General features: G+C 40.0%; 2 protein-coding genes across 3 annotated transcripts in view; one reads left to right on the forward strand and one right to left on the reverse strand.

The window, feature by feature from the left end:
* Positions 1-1,701: 1,701 nt before the first annotated feature.
* Positions 1,702-13,438, forward strand: LOC139546953 (chondroitin sulfate synthase 2-like). The gene is made up of 4 exons (XM_071355945.1): positions 1,702-2,152; positions 7,584-8,148; positions 10,670-10,852; positions 11,468-13,438. Exons 1-4 carry the CDS (start codon positions 1,872-1,874, stop codon positions 12,728-12,730), a joined length of 2,292 nt encoding a protein of 763 aa, XP_071212046.1. The 5' UTR covers positions 1,702-1,871; the 3' UTR covers positions 12,731-13,438.
* Positions 13,439-19,851: 6,413 nt separating this feature from the next.
* Positions 19,852-25,110, reverse strand: part of LOC139546954 (acid-sensing ion channel 4-A) — a 105,829-nt gene continuing 100,570 nt past the window's right edge. Inside the window, exons 10-11 of one of the 2 annotated variants that reach the window (XM_071355946.1) lie at positions 24,466-24,619; positions 23,300-23,431 (exon numbers count right to left, since the gene is read on the reverse strand). In XM_071355946.1, the coding sequence (XP_071212047.1) occupies positions 24,488-24,619 (132 nt within the window). In that variant the 3' untranslated portion in view covers positions 23,300-23,431; positions 24,466-24,487. Of the gene's footprint in view, positions 23,432-24,465; positions 24,620-25,110 lie in introns of both variants that reach the window. The other variant, XM_071355947.1, reaches the window with a different exon arrangement.

Consider the following 25,110-nt stretch of genomic DNA (forward strand, 5'->3'; position numbering starts at 1 on the left):
GTGAAGCAGATCATTTTGCACAACCCAAAACCTCTAATTTCTTATATCCTAAAACAAATGCACCAAGTGGTTAACAAGGTCCATTCATGTATAGGCTCATGTATAGGCCGGTGACTTTTATCAGCACCTCCCAAGCTGAACACTTCACTCCCCATCCCCCACGACCCAGAGCCCGAGGGTCTAGGCTACCTTATAAACCAGCCTCTCAAACTCTCTCTGACCTGTGTGCCCTGGCCCTGATTGGTGGTTGCTGATAGGTTATTAGGGGGCAGGTAGGTTATTAGGGGGCAGGACACCTGGCAGCTCTTCAGACTGTGCAGGCCACAGTCTCCTCACTTCTTCTCTGAGTGGACTTGTGGGATGGGGGTGCGTGGAGTAGTGAGTTGTTACTGTTATTATAACTTGGTGTGTTTATTGTTACTGTTGGGTGTAGTTGCTGATAGATGCTTCCATATTTAGCTCTATTATACAGTCCTTTGCTATGAGTGTTATTATTGCTCCAGTTGTCCTATTGTTGTTCGTAGTCCATTGCGTTCTGTGTTATTCTGGATCCATGAGCTTATCCTGTGTCACAGAACCACATCCTTTCCACGCCCCTATCTGTTGTTTGTGTGTCTATATGGCAATAAAGTGTTCTTGCGTCTAACTTTGAGGTTTCCTTATTCCCCTCTGACCGGGGGAGGTACTAGTGGGTCACAGATCAGCCCAAACGGAGAGTCGCTCTCGTTCAGGTAGGTTAATGCTACCCCAAGTTGATATGTTTGATATTATTTTAAATGGGCCTATTACAATAATATATTGGAAATATGGCCTATTTTGCAGTGTACCATCTACAAGTTTGTTTTGTAGTGTCAGATCTAACTGAGTGTCCACTATCACCGTTTATGTGCCCTAGTTCCCATAGCCTCTAGTAAGGTGTCAGGGCTTATAGGACAGTGACCTGGAGAAAGATATGCAGTGTCATTCTAAACACACGTAACGATTTCTTTCTAATCTAGGGCCTTTTTAGGGCCATTTTTGCAAGGTAAAAAAAAAGTGACAATCAGAGAGCATTATCCTCTAAAATTGCACATATCCTCATAGTCCTCTATTTAGTCTCTTAGGGACAGTTTCTCAGACACATATTATGAAAAATACATACATAATCATTATTCTATTATTTAATTAGCATTTGTAGGCCTGTGACACCCCAGGCCCTTCATAAAACCAGGCCAAGGTTTCCAAGTCAAGAAGACAACAACAATATTCTTCTTGTGGGGCATGTTTGAACAGTCATGCAGCTGAATATTTGTTTTATTTCACACACTAACCGTGTATCATGAATTCATAGTAACCGTGAATCATTATTATTTGATTTTGTCTTAACCCGCAAATCTGGGCTTTGTGTTTGATTGAATGTGACTCTAGGATGCCCTCTAGTGTGACAGCGCACCTCTGTAAATAGGCTTTTCAGCTGAAGCAAGGATTTACTTAAAAACAGCTCCTTTTTTTTTGAACCAACATTTATCTAGGCCACAGTATTTTGATCTATTTAGCCATGGGCGAGGTCGGTGGATTTTATTTGACCAATTCTGCGATTCAGAAGGCTACAGAAAGAGTGCTGGAAACGCCTATGCTAATGTATTTCTGACGTTGGTGTGTTTTATTGGGGCGGAGCTAGAGACCACTGACACGTAAGGATCCTGCATTAATTCCAAGGGAGAAGCTACATAGGCCTACATCTTTTTAGTCGAGAAGGATGTCCTTTTTAAATATAACCAGCTGCTAATATTTTCTATTTGGATTGATGTATATAATTACCCAAAGAGTCACACATTAGGGTGGGTGTAGGCTGGCGAGAGGACCGACGTAGTCTATAGTCAACGTTGAAAATGAGATTTGCAATGTTTATTTCTCTGCTGAGGCCGATCGGGCCGGTTATTATCGGTGTTTCTTTGGGATTTACCTTAAGTTTACTTAGTGTGAATTGGGTAGAGGAAACTTGTGTCCTCGACGGGAAAGCGAGTGAAGAAATACGTTTGGCCCAAAATGGGAATTCAAAAGGAGCGAGGAGACCCAATTCGATATCGACTGTGGATGCCGAGGAAGATTTTGAGCCAAGAATAGTGCCATATAAACCAGTCCAACAAAGCCAAACAAAGCAACTTTTTCGGTAAGCATTCAAAAGAGATGTTTAAAACCCGAAAAGGTCAAATGTGTTATTATAAACATGCTTCAACAGTGTAGCCTACTTAGATCTTATTTTTCCAGTTGATTTCTACAGTCTGTTTTACTGTCTGACGCTATTGCCCCACAACTTTTTTCAGAATGGATATTTTATTGTAAGTTTTCCCAGAAACTCCTTACAATGTTGCCAATTGTCCTTCAGCGGTATATTACGAGCCTAGGTTAATTTAGGCATGTGGTTGTTTTCACCTCTTTCTTCGTCAGTTGTTTTTTTTTTGCATTATTTTCAACTCATAGATGTCAAGCACACTTAAACAACATCAGTTAGCAATTGATGAACAATATAACATTACATTGGAAATCAGTCCGTCTTGGAGTCTACTTTTATTATGCCCACTAAAACAGAAACATCTGTGAAAGGCCAACATTCCTGAAACTAAGTCACAAATTTTACAACCTTCACCATATCTGTGCCCTTCAGTCTCCAGCTACCAGACTACAGTATTTTTGGCCATAACAAATTATAGTAAAGTTGTATTGATGTAGTCTACCTACTGTATGTGAAAGAATATTTGGAGAATAGCTTTTAATATGGTGTCATGTGCTTGCCTAACCTTGTGTAGCATGCACAGTCAAGTTTTGCACCATGGTGTAGTTGTGTATTACCCTGGATGTAGAAAATAGTCAAGTTTAACAAAAACCCTTGAATGAGTAGGTGTGACCAAACTTTTGACTGGTAAATATATATATATATATTTAGTGAAGACATCAAAACGATGAAATAACACATGGAATCATGTAGTAAATGATTTTTGAATGAATAACCCTTCATCTGTGCCCCATACATACTACATCTGTATGGTCCCTCAGTGAAGTATTGAATTTCAAGCACAGATTTAACTACCAAGACACGGGAGCTTTTGATAAGCCTCATAAAGAAGGGCAGTGATTGTTAGATGGGTAACAATAACAAATCAGACATTGAATATCTCTAAGCATGGTCAAGTTAATAATTGTGTGGGGTTTATATATTAAACCACCCAGACACATCAAAGATAATCGTCCTTCTGCTCAGGGATGTTACCATGAGGCCATTGGTGATTTTAGAACAGCTACATTGTTCAATGTCTGTGATGGTAGAAAACTGAGGATGAATAAACAACATTGTAGTGACTCCACAATAATGACCTAAATATTCCAAAACTTTCATCTTGTATGCAACGAGGCACTAAAGTAATCCTGTAAAGGAATAAAAAAAAATGCCAAAATGCAAAGCCTTATGCTTGGTGCAAATCCGGCACATCAGAGGAACTGCCTCTTTATTTTTGAGCATGGTGGTTGCTGCATCATGGTATGGGTATGCTTGCCATTGGCAAATACTGAGGTGTTTTTTAAAGGATAAAAATAAATGGAATGGCGCTAAGCACATGCTAAATCCTAGAGGAAAACCTGCTTCAGTCTGCTTTACACCAGAGACTGGGAGAAGAATGTACCTTTCAGCAGGCCAATCGCCTACAACACAAGGCCAAATCTACACTGGGATTTCCAAGTCGACAGCGAATGTTCCTGAGTGGCCAAGTTACGGTTTTGGCTTAGTCATGTGAAAAAGTAGGCACAGCCCCTGATTTTCAATATTTTTTTAACATATTTGGCAGATGAATATGTAATCTTCACTTCAACACTATTGACAGATAAAGGTAACCTAATTTACAAAATACACCGAAAGATTATACTTTGCAATCATCTATTCATCAAAAATCAACAAATGTACACCCCTAGCTTCAATAGCTTGTGTTTCCCCCTTTGGCTGAAATAACTTAATGTAGCTGTTTCTTTTAACTGTCTATCAGTCTCTTACATTGCCTAGGAGGAATTTTTGTCCACTCTCCTACAGTACTGCTTCAACTGTCATGTTCCGAGGGCTTTCTTGCAAGCATGGCCCGCTTCAAGTCCCCCTACAGCATTTCGATAGCATTGAGATCTAGGTTTTGCCATTCCAAACCCCTCAATTTCTTATTTTTGAGCCATTCTGTTGCAGCTTTGCTTCTGTGTTTTGGATCATTGTCCTGTTGCAAGATCCATGTTCGGTTCAGCTTCAGCTTTTTGACAGATGGCCCAACATTCTCCTCAAGAATTCTCTGGTACAATCTAGAATTCATTGTTGACTCAATTAGAGGTCGACCGATTAATCGGAATGGCCGATTTAATTAGGGCGACTTCAAGTTTTCATAACAATCGGAAATCTTTTTTTTTTTTTTACACCTATTTAACTAGGCAAGTCAGTTAAGAACACATTCTTATTTTCAATGACTGCCTAGGAACGGTGGGTTAACTGCCTTGTTCAGGGGCAGAACGACAGATTTTTACCTTGTCAGCTCAGGGATTCAATCTTGCAACCTTACGGTTAACTAGTCCAACGCTCTAACCACCTGCCTCACGAGAAGCCCTCCTGTTACGCGAATGCAGTAAGAAGTCAAGGTAAGTTGCTAGCTAGCATTAAACTTATCTTATAAAAAACAATCAATCAATCATAATCACTAGTTATAACTACACATGGTTGATGATATTACTAGTTTATCTAGCGTGTCCTGCGTTGCATATAATCGATGCAGTGCACATTCGCGAAAAAGTACATTCTCTTGCGGTCATTGTACGCAGAGTCAGAGTATATGCAACAGTTTGGGCCGCCTGGCTCATTGCAAACTAATTTGCCAGAATTTTACGTAATTATGACATAACATTGAAGGTTGTGCAATGTAACAGGAATATTTAGACTTATGGATGCCACCCGTTAGATAAAATACGTAACGGTTCCGTATTTCACTGAAAGAATAAACGTTTTGTTTTCAAGATGATAGTTTTCGGATTCGACCATATTAATGACCTACGGCTCGTATTTCTGTGTGTTATAATTAAGTCTATGATTTGATAGAACAGTCTGACTGAGCGATGGTAGGCACCAGCAGGCTCGTAAGCATTCATTCAAACAGTACTTTCGTGCGTTTTGCCAGCAGCTCTTCACAATGCTTCAAGCATTGCGCTGTTTATGACTGCAAGCCTATCAACTCCCGAGATTAGGCTGGTGTAACCAATGTGAAATGGCTAGCTAGTTAGCGGGGTGCGCGCTAATAGCGTTTCAAACGTCACTCGCTCTGAGACTTGGAGTAGTTGTTCCCCTTGCTCTGCATGGGTAACGCTGCTTCGAGGGTGGCTGTTGTCGATGTGTTCCTGGTTCGAGCCCAGGTAGCGGTGAGGAGAGGGATGGAAGCTATACTGTTACACTGGCAATACTAAAGTGCCTATAAGAACATCCAATAGTCAAAGGTATATGAAATACAAATCGTATAGAGAAATAGTCCTATAATTCCTATAATAACTACAACTTAAAACTTCTTACCTGTGAATATTGAAGACTCATGTTAAAAGGAACCACCAGCTTTCATATGTTCTCATGTTCTGAGCAAGGAACTTAAACGTTAGCTTTCTTACATGGCACATATTGCACTTTTACTTTCTTCTCCAACACTTTGTTTTTGCATTATTTAAACCAAATTGAACATGTTTCATTATTTATTTGAGGCTAAATTGATTTTATTGATGTATTATATTAAGTTAAAATAAGTGTTCATTCAGTATTGTTGTAATTGTCATTATTATAAATAAATAAAAATCGGCCGATTTTAAACGGTATCGGCTTTTTTGGCCCTCCAATAATCGGTATCGGCGTTGAAAAATCCTAATCGGTCGACCTCTAGACTCAATGATGGCAAGTTGGCCAGGCCCTGAGGCAGCAAAGCAGCCCCAAACCATAATGCCACCGCCTCCATGCTTTATGGTTAGTATGAGGTTCTTTCGTTTTTGCCAAACGTGGTGTCTGGCATTGCGGCCAAACAACTTCACCTTTACCTCATCTGTCCAGAGCACATTGTTCCAGTAGTTTTGGTCTTTACCCAGGTGTTGTTTGGCAAACGTCAGTCGTGTCTTGAGGCTTCTTCCTTCCTGAACTCCCATGTCAGCTCTTGGGCTGAATTTGGTGGGATGACCTGTCCTAGGTAGATTGCCAGTAGCCTGGAGTTTTCTCCATTTGTAGATGAGCCGTCGGACAGAGGAATGATGTACTTCAAATTGCTTGGAAATGCATTTGTAACCCCTCCCAGACTCATGGGCATTAATTATTATTATTTTGAGGGCCTCGGATAGTTATTTTGCTTTTGGCATGATGTGTTACCACACACCCATATGGTTATGACCGAACCAGACCAAGTTTCTAATCTTAATGGAAGGCTGGACCCTCCTAAATTTCTCTCCAATGATTTTCTAATCACTTGCACCTGGTTCTAATTTTAGCTATTTTATATGATGGTAAAGGTAGGGGTGTACTAACTGTTTCTGCATAAGGAAAATGCATTTGTGTATTTTAATTGCGTAACATTTTCAAAGTGAATTTTCTTGTGTGTGGTTTGTTAAATTGGGTTACCTGTCAACGAATGTGGTGGGAATTTAGCTCAAATATGCATGTGTCCAATTATGTAAAAGAAAAATATCTATATACTTTCTAGGGCGTGTACGTACTTTTCACATGACTGTATATCTGCTTAAATCTTTGATAAGACTTGAAATTGACTGTCTAGCCATGATCCCCAAAATTCTGCCAGCTTGAATAATTTAGAAAATAATAATGGGCTAATATTGTACAATCCAGGTGTGCAAAGCTCATACAGTATAGACTTACCCAAGTTGACTCGCAGCTGTAATCGATGCCAAATGTGTTTCTAACATGTATTGACATAGGGAGCTGGATGCTTATGCAACGACTATATATTTGCTATTTAATTTCTATTAATATATTAAATGTTCAAGTTTTTCCTTCCACTTGGACATTAGTATTTTGTATAAATTGTTGCCAAAAAAGAACAAATCAATTGTAATCTCACTTTGTAACACACAATGTGAAGAAATCAATGGTTCTGAATACTTTTGCGAGGAACTCTTAAAAATATGTACAAAATCTCTATATAGTATGTTTTTTTTGTACTTGATTCTCTAGATTGAACTTTTCCCATTGAAAATAGTAGCAATCGCTTAACGTACCGATTCATTGTTGCACATACATTTTTGGATTGATATGTCCCATCTGATTCTTGAAGAATATAACGTAAATGCCTCATGAGCTTAGTACAACTGTCGTACCCCAAAAAATAAACTCCAATGTTTTGTAAACAAAGTAAATGTAAACGACTGCTGTTTTAAATCCATTTTGATATCATGGATGATTGGTCCTTGCATCCATAGCCTAGGTTCCATTTCTCCAGTCTCATCCCTCAACTTTTTCCTGAAACTGTGTTTTGGAATGACACTTAATGTTTTCAATTTAAGGATCGCGTCTTCTTTTTTTAATGAGTGTGTATGCTTTCCAGGGCTAAGTACATCAGTACAGAGCTGGGGATCCGGGAGCGCCTCTTTGTAGGGATCCTGACGTCCAAAAGCACCATCAACACAATGGGAGTGGCCGTGAACCGCACCATCAGCCACCACCTGGACACTGTGGTCTTCTTCACCGGCATGCGCAACCGCAAAGTGCCCCACGGCATGTTCGTGGTCACCCATGGGGACGAGAGGCTCATATGGAACATTTTCCAGACCATCAAGTACATCTTGGAGCACTATGTCCATGAGTATGACTGGTTCTATCTGGCCCAGGACGACACCTACACAGAGGCAGACCGGATCAAACAGCTGGTGGATCACCTGAGCATAGACCGGGAGCTTTACATGGGCAGCCCTGAGGAGTTTATAGGTGGGGAGATGGAGGGGAGGTACTGCTACGGTGGGTTCGGATACCTCCTGTCCCGTACCCTGCTGCTCCGGCTCAAACCCTTCCTGGAGAACTGTAGGAATGACATCCTGAGCGCCAGGCCTGACGAGTGGCTGGGCAGATGCATCATTGATTATGCCAACACCAACTGTGTGGATGAGCATGAGGTAGGCTATGTATTGCTACTGTCTTGTACAGACGAGTTCCATGAAGAGAGTTCTGTTCCATGGGTTTATGATCCCTTTGTCCAAGAGAATGTTTCCCGTAGATAGATTAGGCCTAGTCCTAGAAAAATAAGCATGTTTAAAGGAGATTCTCTATTCAGTAAGGAGATTCTCTATTCAGTGTTTTTTTTAGGCCCCGACTAGGCTTAATCTGTGCCCGAAAAAGCATCCCCAAGTGTTTCTCAGTAAGTGAATGTTTCTTGTGTCAACAAACCAGACCCGTGTTGAATACATAATATGTCAAATACTTGCGCTGCGCTTCATTTAGTTCGTCCAGTCCAATAGAACCAATGTATAGTCACAAAAGTGGACGTTCAAGAATTGAACATGTGTATTTGGCCCAGGTCTGCTCTGAATAGAAACTACAAGTCAACTGCCTCTCACTGGCATCTCCCCCCCCAAAAAGATGAAACGGAGCCTGACTTTATGAAGCCTCATAAACTTGACTCATTATCTGTCGGTGTAGTCGGCTGGTTCCTGCTCCGTAAACGCTTGAGACACACGCACACCATATAGTAAAGATTGAAGGCCATCTACTACAACATCAAAACATAAGAGCCATCTTTCAAGATCCACCAGCCTCACGTTAGAACACTTTCTTTCCAAACTACATCTGTAGTTAAAAAGTAGCCTCCGTAAAGTGTATACTAGTGACATCTATAGAATAAAGCATGTTGCACCATATTAGTGCTAAAACAGAGTTATAACACCAGTGTTTTAGCACTGCATTCTCTGTAGAGACAGAATTGCCTGTCTTCACACTGTGGCCCCTGAGGGTACTTGTCCCCTCTGCTGTGACGGGGAGCTTTGCTTCTCCTGTTCTGCACTGACAGTCAGGGACCCAGTGGAGCCCTGTCACAGTCACACTGCTTGTCCAAGTGACAGTTTAAAGACTGTGCACCTTAGATAACTACATTGATTTAATCTGTTTGTATATGTTACCAGTTTTGGCCCATAGTGTGGCCGCATGCACATTACACCTGCATTTGTTCCAACAATATCACCAGTTATATATACACCATTCTACCACAATACTATTTAGAATATTTTTTTACATAATGAGTAGTTAATGCAAGACAGTTTGAGTTTGCCTAAACTTTTTTCTGTGGCATGTTACGTTCTATACCCTCTTTAATTGGGCTTCCATTTTTATTTTATTTTCTCCTGTGGTCTGGCATTTGAGCAGGAAACCATCTTGTTTAAGAGTCTGTATTGGAACAGAAACGGAGGGCCTATTTCACTGCTGCGTGGTCATCTTGCCTCAGGGCCAGCACAACTCCAGGAGGGAGAAAGGAGAAGTAGGGGAAAAGTCAGATGAAATAACATGGGAGAGTGTTATGTGGAAGTACAACTCACATCGTGAGACTGCTTTGAAATGAACTTTAAATCACCCAAAGCTTTACTAAAAGATCAAATTTGGAAGCAGCAAAACAGTGAGTGGATACCTTATTTCAGCCAGCTCACATTATTATTTTGGACGTGCATAAAACCTCCTATGTCCATATGCCCATAAGAAATGTGCCGGTCGGTGATCCTCGTATTTATATATCTTAAAAAATATATATATATATATTTTATTAGGATGATTCAACGTCCTTGGCTTCATGGTGAGAGCGTCCAAGGCTCGCATGCAATTTAGGAGCGGTCTGCTATTTCTGGAGAAGTGCGAATACGATCTGTGGAGCGGATGTGATTTATAAAACATAATATTTGGTAGCAGCAGCCTATAATGATGAGGGGACATCACCCCCTCTTTATATTGAATTTGAATCTTTGCTTGGATCTCCTGTGAAAAGTTTGGAAGTGCGTAAAACCCTCCAGTCTACATTGCCTATTATGTCCTCACAGGGAGCGGTTGTTGTGGCTGTAACTATATTTAGACAGCCTATTTAAAACGAGCTGTTTTGATTTTTATAATCATTCACTCGCTTTTTAAGCCGTATCAATAGTGACTTTAATCTTGCTTATTGACAATGTTTGGCATGTCCGTCGTTCAGACATGGCAGACAATGCAATTTTACAGTTGGCCTAGGCCCATATATCAATGAAAAATGCTATGGTAAACAATACATCTCCATATTGAAGCCGTCGCAATTACTACTTAGAACAATATGCCTTGCAAACATGTTCAACATATTTAGCAAATATGGGACAGGCCTACATACATTTTGTTATTTTGTTTCTGTAGGCTATAACAAACTACATTCAAATCAGCGTTGATGACAACGCAATACATAAAAGACCGTAAATACACAACTTGAAGCAACCACATATTTAGCCATGGAGCAGGTTCTGATTGGCCAGTGAGGGGTCAAGTCTCCACCTACACCTGATTCCATGCGTTATTTCATAGTTGATGTCCTCACTATTATTCTACAATGTAAAAAATAAAGAAACTCTAGAATGAGTAGGTGTGTCCAAACCTTTGACTGGTACTGTATGTACATTTTTGTTTTGTTTTCAGGGGCTGCAGTACTACCATTACGAGATGGGCAAGAACTCGGATCCGAGTAAGGTGGAGAATGTGCAGTTTAAGAATGCCTTGACTGTCCACCCGGTATCTGACCCTGAGCAGATGTACAGACTACACAAACACTTCACTGAAATCGAACTTCAGAGGACATACGATGAGATCGAGAAGCTGCAGGTAAACGATCTGATCCTGAACACCACAAAACATCCTTTGTTCAGTGAACACCGACGGTCAGTCTCCCCTGTCTGTTTTCATTTAACATCAAGCGCTGAAGGCTTATTTCAGTTGAATATTTGTTTTGTGAATGACTGTTTTCTTGGTTGGACATAAGGGGCAGTTAAAGATATGCTTGGGAACTTTGCCAACTAGTATTTTTTAAACCTCCTGCTTTGGGCTGGATGAGTTGTGTAGTTCATTCATGCAGAATTCCCTAGTCTGAAAGTTTTCTGGAAGCCTTGCGGTGCCATTTTCCCCAAAATGTTCCCCACGTGGGCCAGCTCCCTAGCAATTTGAGTTCATGCCAATGAGATTCAGCCCCTCGCCATTTGAGTGACAGCTAACAAGATGTACACACAGCAGAGGGAGAGAGATGATGTTGTGCAAATATCTGCATGTGACGTGGTATGCAATTTTCTGAGACCACTTTTGGCTCGTGAGCACTACTTTCAGAACTACTGGCTGAAACATATACGAAAGTACTGGAGAATCTCTTCAATTGTAGCCGTACAGTATCACTGTCAGTATGACTTTAGAGGTATTTTTATATCTGTACATCTCATGTGTCCACAGGCAGAGATAAAGAATGTGAGCAAAGTGGCTTTTGATGGCAACCGGAGCGCCCAGTGGCCCATTGGGATCAATCCTATGTTTGAGCCGAAGTCTCGTTTTGAGGTCCTCCGATGGGACTACTTCACAGAGGAGCAGGTGTATTCATGCATTGACGGCTCCCCCAAGTGTGAACTGCGTGGCATTGATCGGTTGGATGTTGCCGACGTCATCGAGATAGCCATGGGGGAGCTGAACAAGAAGTACAAGCCTGTCCTCCACCTGAAGAAGCAGCAGCTGATCAACGGTTACCGCCGCTTTGACCCCACTCGGGGCATGGAGTACACCCTGGACCTACAGCTGGAGGTAGTCAACCAGAAGGGCCACAGTCGCTCCATCACCAAGAGGGTCCACCTGGTGCGTCCTCTGAGTCGCATCGAGATCATCCCCATGCCTTATGTCACAGAGGCCACCAGGGTTCATATCATCTTACCGTTGACTTTTCAGGAACGGGGTGCCGTCAACCATTTTCTAGAAGTGTTTGCCACCAATTTGTTTGAGACCAGTGAAAACGCCATCTTGACTTTACTGTTTATCTACGACCCATTCGAGGCCCAGCAGGTCAACCAGAATGACATATTCACCGGTGTTAAAGCGCAGATCAATGCATACGAACGCAAGTATCCGGCAGTGAAGATCCTGTGGATAAGTGTCAAGACAGAAACCCCTTCTCAAATCAAATTCATGGACATCATTTCCAAGAAGCACCCAGTAGACACGCTGTTCTTCATCACCAACGTCAACACCAACGTCAACTCCGAGTTCCTCAACCGTTGTCGCATGAACTCCATCAACAACTGGCAGGTGTTCTTCCCAATCCACTTCCAGGACTACAACCCAGACATCGCCTTCCACAACCAGGAGCCCCCACCCACAGTAGACCTGGTCAAGGACGCCGGACACTTTGACCGCAGTTCTTTCGAGGAGGCGTGCTTCTACAACTCCGACTACATGGTGACGCGCACGCGCATGGCCTCCGACGTGCAGGAGAACGAGGAGATCATGGAGACCTTGGATATCTACGACATGTTTGTCAAGTACTCCATCCTGCATGTGTTCAGGGCTGTGGAGCCGGCTCTGCACCAGAAGTACCGCCACCAGGCCTGTAACCCGCAGCTCAGTGAGGGCATCTACCACAGGTGTGTCCAGAGCAACCTGGATGGCCTGGGATCCCGTTCCCAGCTCGCCATGCTGTTATTTGAACAAGAGCAAGGAAATAGCACTTGATCACCACCCTCCTTAGAAACTTTACCTAGTATGTGTGCGATTGTGTGTTTGCGTGAGTGTGATTTGTGTGTATGCGTGCTTGTTTGTTTTAAAACCAATGCAGTACATTCCTAAGCGGGAAACCTTTTTTACTAAATGTTTACAATAAAAATGTGCTGTCCGTACAGAAAACGACGATGGAACCAAATGTGGTTTAAACCTTCGGATTTGGTGGTCATGTTGGTCATCTCATTATTTTAACATGTTACAAAAGTTCTACATACCTTGGTGGCTCTTGAGGGTATGGCTTCAAACCTGCACAACTTTTGATACTTGCTCATTTTGCAGTTTAGTAATCACTACTAAAGCACATCTGTGTGCCTTTTTTTAAATGTCTGTCAGTCCTCTTGTATTTTCATGTCTGTTATCATATCAAGCAAAATAAGTAGAGATTTTTTACATTGTATACATTTGATCAATATTTGAGTCCCTTACTTTCACATAACACTTCTCACATTTGAATGAATGAGCTGGCATCTGCAATATAGATTCACTCTACTCTAAGCTTTATGTCACTGACGTCATCAGATGCAGAATGAGATTACTGTTGGGTTGGGAGGATTGGATGGTATGTGTTTGTACTGTAGGTCCCCATAGGTGACATCACAAACACGCCTGTAGATGTAGAGCCTCTTCAGGGGGTAAAAAAAAAAAAAAACGATATGATTGTCTCATACTTAGAATAGGGAATTATGTCATCTTTATCCATTACATTTATATCTGCTACGTTCTGAATGTTTTAACTCGGAATACACCCCTGGTCAGATACGTTTTGTCTGAAGATATTTTTGGGAGAGTCCTTGTTGAGGCTAACGCACAGTTCAGACTCTGAATTTTTTGGTTAATCGAACTGAATAGAAATTAAGAGGTTGAGAGTTTTTGCTTGACATACTGATTGGTATCACTTCCACCCGCTTTCAACACTGCAGACTTCCTTGTAGGCTTTGGGTTGAATTCAGGCACAACACCTCTTGTTTTAAAGAAGTTCATTGCACTAAAAGGACAAAGACAGACGAATCCCACACCTATGCAGCGCGGAAGTTAATGTTTGAAACGGTGAATATGATCGGTTTAATGTGTATGTTATAGGGATGGGCATTTTACAATTGAATGTTCGTGGACCCCTTTTTTTCGAGTACTCAAATAACCCAAATCCTAATTGACCAAAATGTATAGTAAAACAAAAATGCAAGTGCCATTTTAAAATGAATTTATTGAAGCCGTAATATTAACTGGTTATATTATGGAACACAATCTTCAAAAAGGCAGTAACCTCGGCAGTGGGCTTGCTTGTAGAACGCTGTGGCTGTTCAATGGCTTAGCCTTTTGTTAATTTAGCAGACAATACGCTCTTATTTCCCGAGCCCTTATCACAGTCAAAACACCTATTTCATAGTTTAAAAAAAAAACATGTTGTAATATAACAGAATAAAATGGAACGGAATATTTTTCCAAGTGAAAAAAAGTTGCCAGTGCAAAGTGATGCGCATTGCATGTCGAACAGTTATCATCAGTGATCATTTGAAACGTTTCTAAATGGATGAACACTCACATTGAACACTGCATGGTGATGAATTATGGCCACATCTGTTTGTTGAGTAGGCATATACTTATTTATTCAGATGAAAATACGCTCTTTGTCTTCATCAAACTAATGTTTTTGCATATGTTAAGTGTGGAACCTGTATGTTTATGGGGGTTATGGCCTAGGCTAACCAATTCTAAATGGCACTAACAGTTCGCAAAGTAACTTTAGCGGAAATAGTCAGGACACAATTATTCTAAAACTGCAGCTCGTTGCTGGAACACATTTTCCAACTTCAATCAACCAGTCCATTTTGAATTTAACTGTATTCATTTGGCATGGAATGTAGCTTGTGTATCCAATCCGTTAGATACGTGTTTATAGGCATTTGTTTCTGTAGGCCCAACGGGAGCTTGTGTGTGCACGTAGCACTTGTGTGGAGGGATCGGTCAGAACGCAATTGCGTGAATGAGACATGGAGGGGAAAGGGAATTTGGAGAAGAAAGGTGTGATGCTTGGTTTCTTTCTCCCCCCCCCCCCCCCCCCAGCAAATGCACATGTTCAAGAACGCAATTGCGTGAATGAGACATGGAGGGGAAAGGGAATTTGGAGAAGAAAGGTGTGATGCTTGGTTTCTTTCTCCCCCCCCCCCCAGCAAATGCACATGTTCATATGGAACACAGGGGTCGAGGCAAATTTGAACGTTGTCCAATAGACAAAATGTCACTTGCCCGTTTGGGCAGCCACAAAGCACATTCCACCAAATAGTTTTACAGTGGGCTATTTGGAGGAGAAAAAAAAGTGATCTCTGGTTAAAGATTGAGCTTTTACGTCCGTTGGAGTACTAATTTACTCATGCCTACTCGGTTAACGCAACGTGTCTTCAGATGTCCTGTCTCATCAAACTTAAAATAAACAATGATGTTGGCGTTAGCGATATTACTGTGCAACGTATGTTATATTTTTTCCCCAGATATTGCAAATAAATCTGTACGTTGCAGTGCCCATCGGTTATGAATGTTTCAACCTCTGTGTTGAGAAGGGACACACTCTAAAGTGATTTTCGTACCAGGTTAGGAGAGTATTTTCGCTAACCCTTTTCCTCAGGCTCCTAACTTGCTGCGTAAATTCTCCTAACCTGCTACGAAAAAGTAATCTAAGTGGCGTGAGAAGAATGTCCAGTGTTGAGAAGTTGTGTTTTTGCCGTCTGTTCCGGGTTTCAAAGATCACCAAAAACTACTAACCATGAGCCTTAGCGTTTCTGCCGCCACAGAAACAGACCCTGGATCTGTTCTAACGTGACCAACAACCTGTGAATCAGAGGCCATGATTGTGCTTTTGTTGTGCGTGGTAGCGAAGCAACCTTTTTATTTGCATGCAATTAACATATGAATATGCGTGCCCATTTCTCCCGATAGGGGAATAATTGCTCTTGCGCTCCATGAGACGAATACGCTCTTCACCCGCTCCGCGCAGAAAGAGAGGCAGAAAAGTCAGACGGAGCGGCAGGTAGCCTAGTGGTTAGAGCGTTGGGCCAGTAACCAAAAGGTTGCTCGATCGAATCCCAGAGCTGACAAGGTAAAAATCTGTCGTTCTGCCCCAGTTAACCCACTGTTCATAGGCCGTCATTGTAAATGAGAATTTGTTCTAGTTTTCAGATGGCACTCCATACCCGCTCTTCCAAAGAGAAAGTGATGTATTTTTTTGTTTTGTGCAGCGATAGAGCAGTATTTGAACTTGGGCTAGCTGTGACTGGACTAGTTCACAGTAGTTGTTGGTTTCGGTGTGTTACACATGTAATCTCAATATATTAAAGTGCGTATTTGAAATCAGTTGAACAAGACTGCAGTTATTAAAGGCAAACATGATTGTGGTATGTACTGTATTACATCAGAATATACCTGAATATACACTACCGGTCAAATGTTTTAGAACACCTACTAATTTTTACTATTGTCTACGTTGTAGAATAATAGTGAACACCAACTATGAAGTAACACACGTGTTAAACAAATCACAATATATTTGAGATTCTTCAAATAGCCACCCTTTGCCTTGACAGTGTTGCACACTTGACTTTCTCTCAACCAGCTTCACGAGGTAGTCACCTGGAATGCATTTCAGTTAACAGGTGTGCCTTTGTTAATTTGTGGAATTTCTTTCCTTAATGCATTTGAGCCAATCAGTTGTGTTGTGACAAGGGAGGGGGGTATACAGAAGGTGGCCCTATTTGGTAAAAGATCAAGTCCATATTATGACATATTATGACAAGAACAGCTCAAATAAGAAAAAACTCCATCATTGACTGACCTTTTGTGTCTGAAAGTAATCTGGAAAAGAACTTTGAAAGTTTCTTCAAGTCCAGTTGCAATAACCATCAAGCACTATGATGAAACTGGCTCATGAGGACCGCCAAAGGAATGTAAGACCCAGAGTCTGCTGCAGTGTATAAGTTCATTAGTTACTAGCCTCAGAAATTGCAGCCCAAATAAATGCTTCTGAGTTCAAGTAACAGACACATCTCAACATCAGCTGTTCAGAGGAGACTGTGAATCAGGCCTTTCATGGTCGAATTGCTGCAATGAAACCACTACTAAAGCACACCAGTAAGAAGAGACTTGCTTGGGCCAAGAAACACAAGCAATGGACATTAGACCGATGGAAATTGGTCCTTTGGTCTGGAGTCCAAATTGGATAATTTGAGTTCCAACCGCCTTGTCTTTGTGATGCATGGTGTGGGTGAACGAATGATCTCAGCATGTGTATTTCCCACCATAAAGCATGATGGAGGTGTTATGGTGTGGGAGTGCTTTGCAGGTGACACTGTCTGATTTATTTAGAATTCAAGGCACACTTAACGAGCATGGCTCCCACAGCATTCTGCAGTGATACACCATCCCATCTGCTTTGCGCTTAGTGGGACTATAATTTCGTTTTTCAACAGGACAATGACTCAACAAACCTCCAGGCTGTGTAAGGGCTATTTGACCAAGAAGGAGAGTGATGGAGTGCTGCATCAGATGACCTGGCTTCCACAATCCCCCAACCTCAAACAAGTTGAGATGGTTTGGGATGAGTTGCACCGCAGAGTGAAGGAAAAGCAGCCAACAAATGCTCAGCATATGTGGGAACTCCTTCAAGACTGTTGGAAAATCATTCCAGGTGAAGCTGGTTGAGAGAATGCCAATAGTGTGCAAAGCTGTCATCAAGGAAAAGGGTGGCTACTTTGAAGAATCTCAAATATTGTTTAACACTTTTTTGGGGGGTTACTACGTGATTCCATATGTGTTATTTCATAGTTGTGATGTCTTCACTATTATTCTACAATGTAGAAAATAGTAAAAATAAAGAAAAACCCTTGAATGATTAGGTGTTCTAAAATGTTTGACCGGTAGTGTACATAGTTTGAAATTACATTTGATATTGACATTTCCCTGCAACATTTATGGAAGTTTTATTTTATTTTGATAAGTATTATTATGTATTTAAATGGTAACACATTGTAGCCCTCTATCTAATGGTTTGCTATCAAACATAGCTGCACACCCCAATTCCCGCTCAGTATTGTGCAACCAGAGGCCTTTTGAGCGGATGCAGCAGGTACGAGAAAAATATGTGCAATACTGTATAGATTATAACAAAAATGTACTCCAATCAAGAACAAGGATTACATTTTTGTGCCGTGTTGCAAGTTGAATACATGCTCTAAATTATATTTATTTAAAACTTATACCAAGGAAATATCCTGTGTAACAACACTGAATGTGACAAGAACTACATTAAGACTTAACTTGCATTACTGTTTTGTGTGTTAATACACCACATTAGATTTATATTGTATTATACTGACAAACAAAATGGACACAATCTATCATGACATGAAAACCTACTTAAAATAAATAACTTTATTCCCTTAAGTCTTGAATTTTAAATCTATGTCCTGATTTTTTCCAAGTGGTTTTGTAATTGCATCCACAATTCTTAATGCGTGTCTACTTCACCAGTGACTATGAGGTTACATTATGCAAATTCAGAAGGCTGAAGCTCAAATAGAGATTCCAATTTGTTTGCTTTGTATCTCTGTGTGTGATATATTTGTTCTGTTATTAGCTTTGTTTACACATGGTAATAGTGTGCGTGATAGACGTTTCCTATTTTTGTATTTTACACAATGTATTTTCTTTTTACTACCACTGTAATTCCATGTATTGGATTCAGAGTTTGATCAATCATTTTATTTACCAGTAATTTGAAGTGTCCGGTGCACTGTATTATGTTTCTAATGGTAGTGTTAACCAAAGCCATTACTCATTGAATTGAGAAACCGTGGCAGGTTAGAAATTCAAACCATATCCTCCCTTTTTTAAAGCAGCTGGCCCAAGGCTATCCAGATATATATGAAAAGGTCCTGTATACAGTACAAACTGATGTTTTGCCCCCATCTTAGGACATTTGTTACACAAATGCAGAACAGTTCTTCTCTACCAACAGAAAGCCAAAATACTATATTGGTAAGTCTTCTGTTACAAAGATTTTGCATGTCATGTTAATCCAAATGAGTTATGTAGATAAAACACTCAATGGTATACTGAAATCTTCAATGAACTGTGAATTATTGTAATAAACTATTTCAGTATGAACATTTTGTCTTAGTTCCTTTTTTTCAAATGTGTAGTTTGGTGATGAACTAGCGTGGAGAAATGGTGAGCGGAACATTACATTGAGGCAGTGGAGCCAACAAAGCCAACGTTGTCCTTTAGGTGTCAGCAAAACAGCACATAACCATTCAGCCACGGCCAAACGTTGGCTGTTTGTCAATATTGCCAAAAGTATGTACGACGACCAAGTTTCTTCTGTTAAGTGTTTTAAAACCACACACTTTCAAACTTTCAAACCCAGTACGCTATATTTGGTATATTCTCAATCTTATTTTTACTTTGTCTTGTATCAAATGTTCTTTTCAAATTTGGTTGGGGAAAAATGAGAAACGCTAAATGATATGTATAGCGGGTGTATTTCAAGGGCCCAATACATACTACCCCCAGGCATGCTGTGAAACCACCTAACTATATGGCAGCTGGGATCAAATTGTATGTCATTATTTTGCACTCCATTTTGGACTTTCTCCTCCCACAAGGGAGGGTTCATCTGTAGAATTCAGACTTGAGGGTTGTGTCCCAAATGGCAACCTATTACCTATATAGTTAATTACTTTTGACCAGAGCCCTATGGGTAGTGCAATACATGGGGAATAGGTTGGCCATTTGGGATGCACCCTTTTAGGTGAGCTGAATTACTAAACTTTTGCTGTTCAACTTTCACATTAGTTACACCAACTTGTTATCGAAAACGCTCGTGTTTTGTTCCTGTTGATGCTCTGCAGAGAAACGGTTGAGTCACACTCAACCTGTTGTAAATGTATGAGCAACGTAAGTTGTCTTCTCCTTTTATCTCTGAAATGATTTTGACGACAGTCGCAGTGAGTATTAATGAAAACACCTGACGGCTAAGCTTCTTAAAGCTCGAGAACAAAGTGAAGAAGGCAAGAAAGAAGAAGTGAATTTACAATAGACCATATAGGAGGCATTTTAATGTACCAATCTAAACTTTAATATTTGTACTTACCATAACATTTATAAAATGTGTTCTAACAGAAGAAACAGTTACAATAGCAGACTTCTGAACAAAATGTCTTCAGCATTCTCCTGTAAATCTTAGTGAATTTCCATTGGTGTCATACTGTTTGATAGAATTGCTCTGATCCGTTTTTCATCTTGAGCTGTCGACAGTGTGACGGTGCATGCTGCATTGCCATTTCACTCAATGAAACCCCTATTGCTGTCATGTGGAACATTCAGACCAAAATGAGAAATTCGCAATACACATTGTTATTACAGAGAATTGATTTTGATTGTGTGAATATACAATATGTCAACAGTATTTGCGAAACTGAACAAGCAGAGAAGAGTGAAATTCAGGGAAAGAACGAGCAGTGGCAAATTTAGTAATGGTAATGTACAGAATGTTGTCAACTGGGGAAATCAAGCAAGGTCAACTCCAGCTCCACAGCCACCATTTAGTTCCACTGTAATATGCACAGATGTAATATTACATACCAAATTATTTCAGAATTCTATGGACACATTCTCAGACAAGCCAAACATGTATGCTATACACACAGGAAATCACAGGCCGACTCTGAGGCTTTCCTGTATCTATACATGCATGACCGCCTGTACATGACTGTAACAAGTGAAGTCAAGCTTTACATTGATCATTTGACCCCACATTCACCCTAGTACAGCATCTCCTCAGTGTGTGACCTGTCCTTCAGTGTTATTGATGACAGAGGAGAAACTTGGTATAGGGTACCATCAGAGACCATGATTGGGAACTTTTGAAAATGTCATAGTGACACATGATTATGAATATTTTAAAAGCCATGTATGGCCCATGATTACTTGACATGGGCAAGAGTAGATTCTATTTACGCTGATGAATGGGTCATTTCATTGTGGACTTGTCAAACAAAGCACAGCTCGGAGCACTCAGCAGGGTTACCGATATTAAAGGCCCAGTGGGGTCAAAAATTAGAGTTTCCTGTGTTTTATATTTCCACACGGAGGCTGGAATAATACTGTGAAATTGTGAAAATGATGATAGTGCCCTTTTAGTGTAATGGCTGTTTGGAAAGACCGCCTGAAATTTCAGCCTGTTTTGGTGGGATGGAGTTTTGCCCTGCCTGGTGACATCAATTACTTCATAGACTAATAAGAAAGAGTTCCAAATCTCTCTGCCAATAACAGCTAGTTTTCCCCTCTCCACTCCCAAATTCTTGATTGAGAAATTCCTATTTGCTAAGAACCTTTTTCTTTATTTTTGACCATTTTAATTTAAAGCAATCACAGGATGGTACTTAATTGTTATCCAAATTATTTGATATTGAGATAAAAACTGCTGCATTGGACCTTTTTAAGATCACAAGCAAAAAAAATAAAAGAATAGTTATATTCAAACATCTTTATCTATTTATGTGATCATGTGCTGTAATGTGAGGTATAAATAAATAACCCAGCAAAATACAAAATTGTATACCTACAGTCGATTTTCAGATAGTAGTCAAAGTGATAGGCCTTTCACTGAGGCTGTTCTACACGGGAGTGGACAGCAGTTTTAGTCCAGGATAAACCTTTACTGTAACAAATTCACTATCTAAGCCAAGAGATTGTGCAGGAGACATAAAACTATTATTTTGGAAACAACTTTGCTTCCAACAGGTATTTATGGGAAAGGACTCTTCTGGCCCTTTCTTTAAATAGAGGCGCTCAGCTACTACAGACTGTGGAATGTGCTCAATTATGTGTATTATGATTCATCCATGTCAAGGGGATTCACAGCACAGCTTGTTGCTTGCTATTCATTGCCTTTTTGAATGCTGACCTAATATGGACACCGTAATTGTTGTAAGAACTTCACTCATGCCCAAGTCAGTAAATAAAATTAAAATAATGACAGTAATATTAACCATATCTATGTGCATTTTGTTGCTTGGAGCTAGACAATTCCAATCATCTTTCTGACTGGTTTCGCTAATAAACAAAAATACGTCAGTGTGATTACTACAATCATAACGGCTATATATATATATATTTTATCATTTTCTCTAAAATATATAAATCAATTACAAAAAATAGTATTAGTGTTATATTAAATTAATCATTATCCATTTAAAACAGTGCTTTCTCTTTGTGTTCAGGTTAAACCTATGTAAATGTATAATGCTACTCTCTAAAACACCTTTCCCATAAACCAGACATGTCAATCTCTCCTGGCTCAAATTAGAGGAGAGATTGACTTCCTCACTGCTTGCCTTTGTGAGAGGTATTGACGTGTTGAAAGCACCGAACTGTCTGTTCAAACATCTAATACACAGCTCAGACACCCATACATACCCCACAAGAAATGCCACCAGGGGTCTCTTCACAGTCCCAAAGTCGAGAACAGACTCTGGGAAACTCACAGTACTACATAGAGCCGTGACAACATGGAACTCTCTTCCACACCAAATAACTCAAGCGAACACTAAAATCAGATAAAACAACACCTCATGGCACAACGCGGACTGTGAAGAGACACAAACACGTACACACAATCTAACACACTCACTCTATACACACACACACATATTTGTAGTGGTGTTGTGGATTTTATATTGTACATTTGTAATAAAAGAGTAATAATGTAATATATTGTATGATGTGTTTTATTTATGATTTAGGCTGTTGTGTTTGGTTGTGATGTAATTGTTTTAACCCTGCTTGGACCCCAGGAAGAGTAGCTGCTACCTTGGCAGCAGCTAATGGGGATCCTAATAAATACTAAATAGTGTATAGCTGGTACGCAGTATGGGCCCTATCATCAAAGCGAGGGTAGTATGGTTTTAACACGCTAAAAGATCAATGTAATTCCTCTGATTTTGTTTGATATCTCAGTATAATGGTTCGATTGAATATGACCACCTGTCTCATACTCATCTTGTATACAATATAAAGGGGAAATTAAATTAATTAAATAATTACATATTTTACAATGATTCAAAACAGTGAGCTGAGTGAGAACTTATTAAGAAAAGTACAGAAATCAAGATACTGGAGTTGAGTATAAATGAATCAAGATGGCTCAAAATGACATGCAGTCCTTGTCTTGTTCCCATGTGGTGACCATGTACCAAAATAACCAGTATAGAAATCGCAGAAAGGCCAGCTGTCAATTGGAGGAAGATCGAAGGTGGACGTCTCCAGCTGGACAGTAATGTGGGGTCCAATCTGTGCCTACATACAAGTGGTCTGTTTGCAGCACAGGTTTGGTGTTCAACTTTGGCTGTAGCTTTTTCACTGGTGACAGCAAGAAATATATAGAACTGAGGTCCCAGGGTCTGTTTTGATGCCCGATCCAGCCCAGAGAGGACAACTTTTGTTGTCATCAGGATGGAAAGATGGCCACTGGCTTTAGCAGGCAAAGTCCTCAAACACTCCATGTGGCTGTCCTTGGTGGTGGGGGAGATGGTGGTTCGGTAGAATCGTATTGGCGTAGGCTCCTTCAGGATGACTTCTGGTCATGGTCATATCACTGGACTCCTGGTGGCCACAAAGACCACAACACAATAAGATATACAAAATGGGCCAGTTTCCCAGACACAGATAAATATTAGTCTTGGACTAAGGGCTCTATTCAATTCGTATCGCGGAAGATCCACGTATACATTTTAAGGTAATTTCCAATTGAGCCAAAATATGCAGCGCTTACTGTGAATGCAGTCTCAGCGACCGCGAGTACATTAAGCATCTCTACTGATCGGTGTCCCACCCACGAGACGGTTGAGCTAATGTGCGCTAATGCAATTAGCATGAGGTTGTAAGTAACAAGAACATTTCCCAGGACATAGACATATCTGATATTGGCAGAAAGATTAAATTATTTTGAAACTCACTGAACTGTTCAATTTACAGTAGCTATTACAGTGAAAGAATACCATTATATTGTTTGAGGAGAGTGCACAGTTATGAACATGAAAAGTTATTCATATTCCAATTAGGCACATTTGGGCAGTCTTGATCCAAAATGTTGAACAGAAATACAATGTTTCATTGGATCAGTCTAAAACTTTGCACATACATTGCTGCCAATAAGTGGCCAAAAACTAAATTGTGCTTGGGCTAGGATAATACATTATAGCCTTTCTCTTGCATTTAAAAAATGATGGTACAAAAAAATACTAAAAAACTGTTTTTTTTCTCCTTTATATATATATTTTTTTACCAGATCTAATGTGTTATATTCTCCTACATTAATTTCACATTTCCACAAACTGCAAAGTGTTTCCTTTCAAATAGTATCAAGAATATGCATATCCTTGCTTCAGGTCCTGAGCTACAGGCAGTTAGATTTGGGTATGTCATTTTAGGCAAAAATTGAAAAAAGGGGCGGATCCTTAAGAGTATCAATGGCGCTCTAAAGCAGATCTTCAGCGCTACGGATTGAATAGAGCCCTAAGAATGTTCAATGGAGGCTTAGTCTGTGTCCGGGAAACTGGCCCTAACTGATGTACAGTTTAACATTGGCTCAATAAACCAAAATTACAATGCCTTTGAATAAACCAAAATGATAATACCTTTGATGTAATGGTAGATATTTCATGTAGATGATTTTTTTACATCAAGGGAAAATGGAGGATTTTGGATGATTTTATATGAACTCGAGAAGTAAATTTGTTCCTCATGAGAGAGGGACCTGGGTATTGGAGTTGCCTCTGGGGGGATGTAATCCTGTACAATGGGATAAAACAATATTTTTAACAGGAGACTAACCTGATGTCCTTGAGAAAGACATGCAGTGATATAGCTTGTAGTGATATATACAGATGTATAGTGATATAGCTTGTAGTGATATATACAGATGTATAGTGATATAGCTTGTAGTGATATATACAGATGTATAGTGATATAGCTTGTAGTGATATATACAGATGTATAGTGATATAGCTTGTAGTGATATATACAGATGTATAGTGATATAGCTTGTAGTGATATATAAAGATGTATAGTGATATAGCTTGTAGTGATATATACAGATGTATAGTGATATAGCTTGTAGTGATATATAAAGATGTATAGTGATATAGCTTATAGTGATATATAAAGATTTGTAGTGATACATAAAGATGTATAGTGATATAGCTTATAGTGATATATAAAGATGATATATAAAGATTTGTAGTGATATATAAAGATTCATAGTGATATAGCTGGTAGTGATA

Source organism: Salvelinus alpinus, chromosome 20 (assembly GCF_045679555.1).
Source record: "Salvelinus alpinus chromosome 20, SLU_Salpinus.1, whole genome shotgun sequence".
Taxonomy (NCBI): Eukaryota; Metazoa; Chordata; class Actinopteri; order Salmoniformes; family Salmonidae; genus Salvelinus; species Salvelinus alpinus.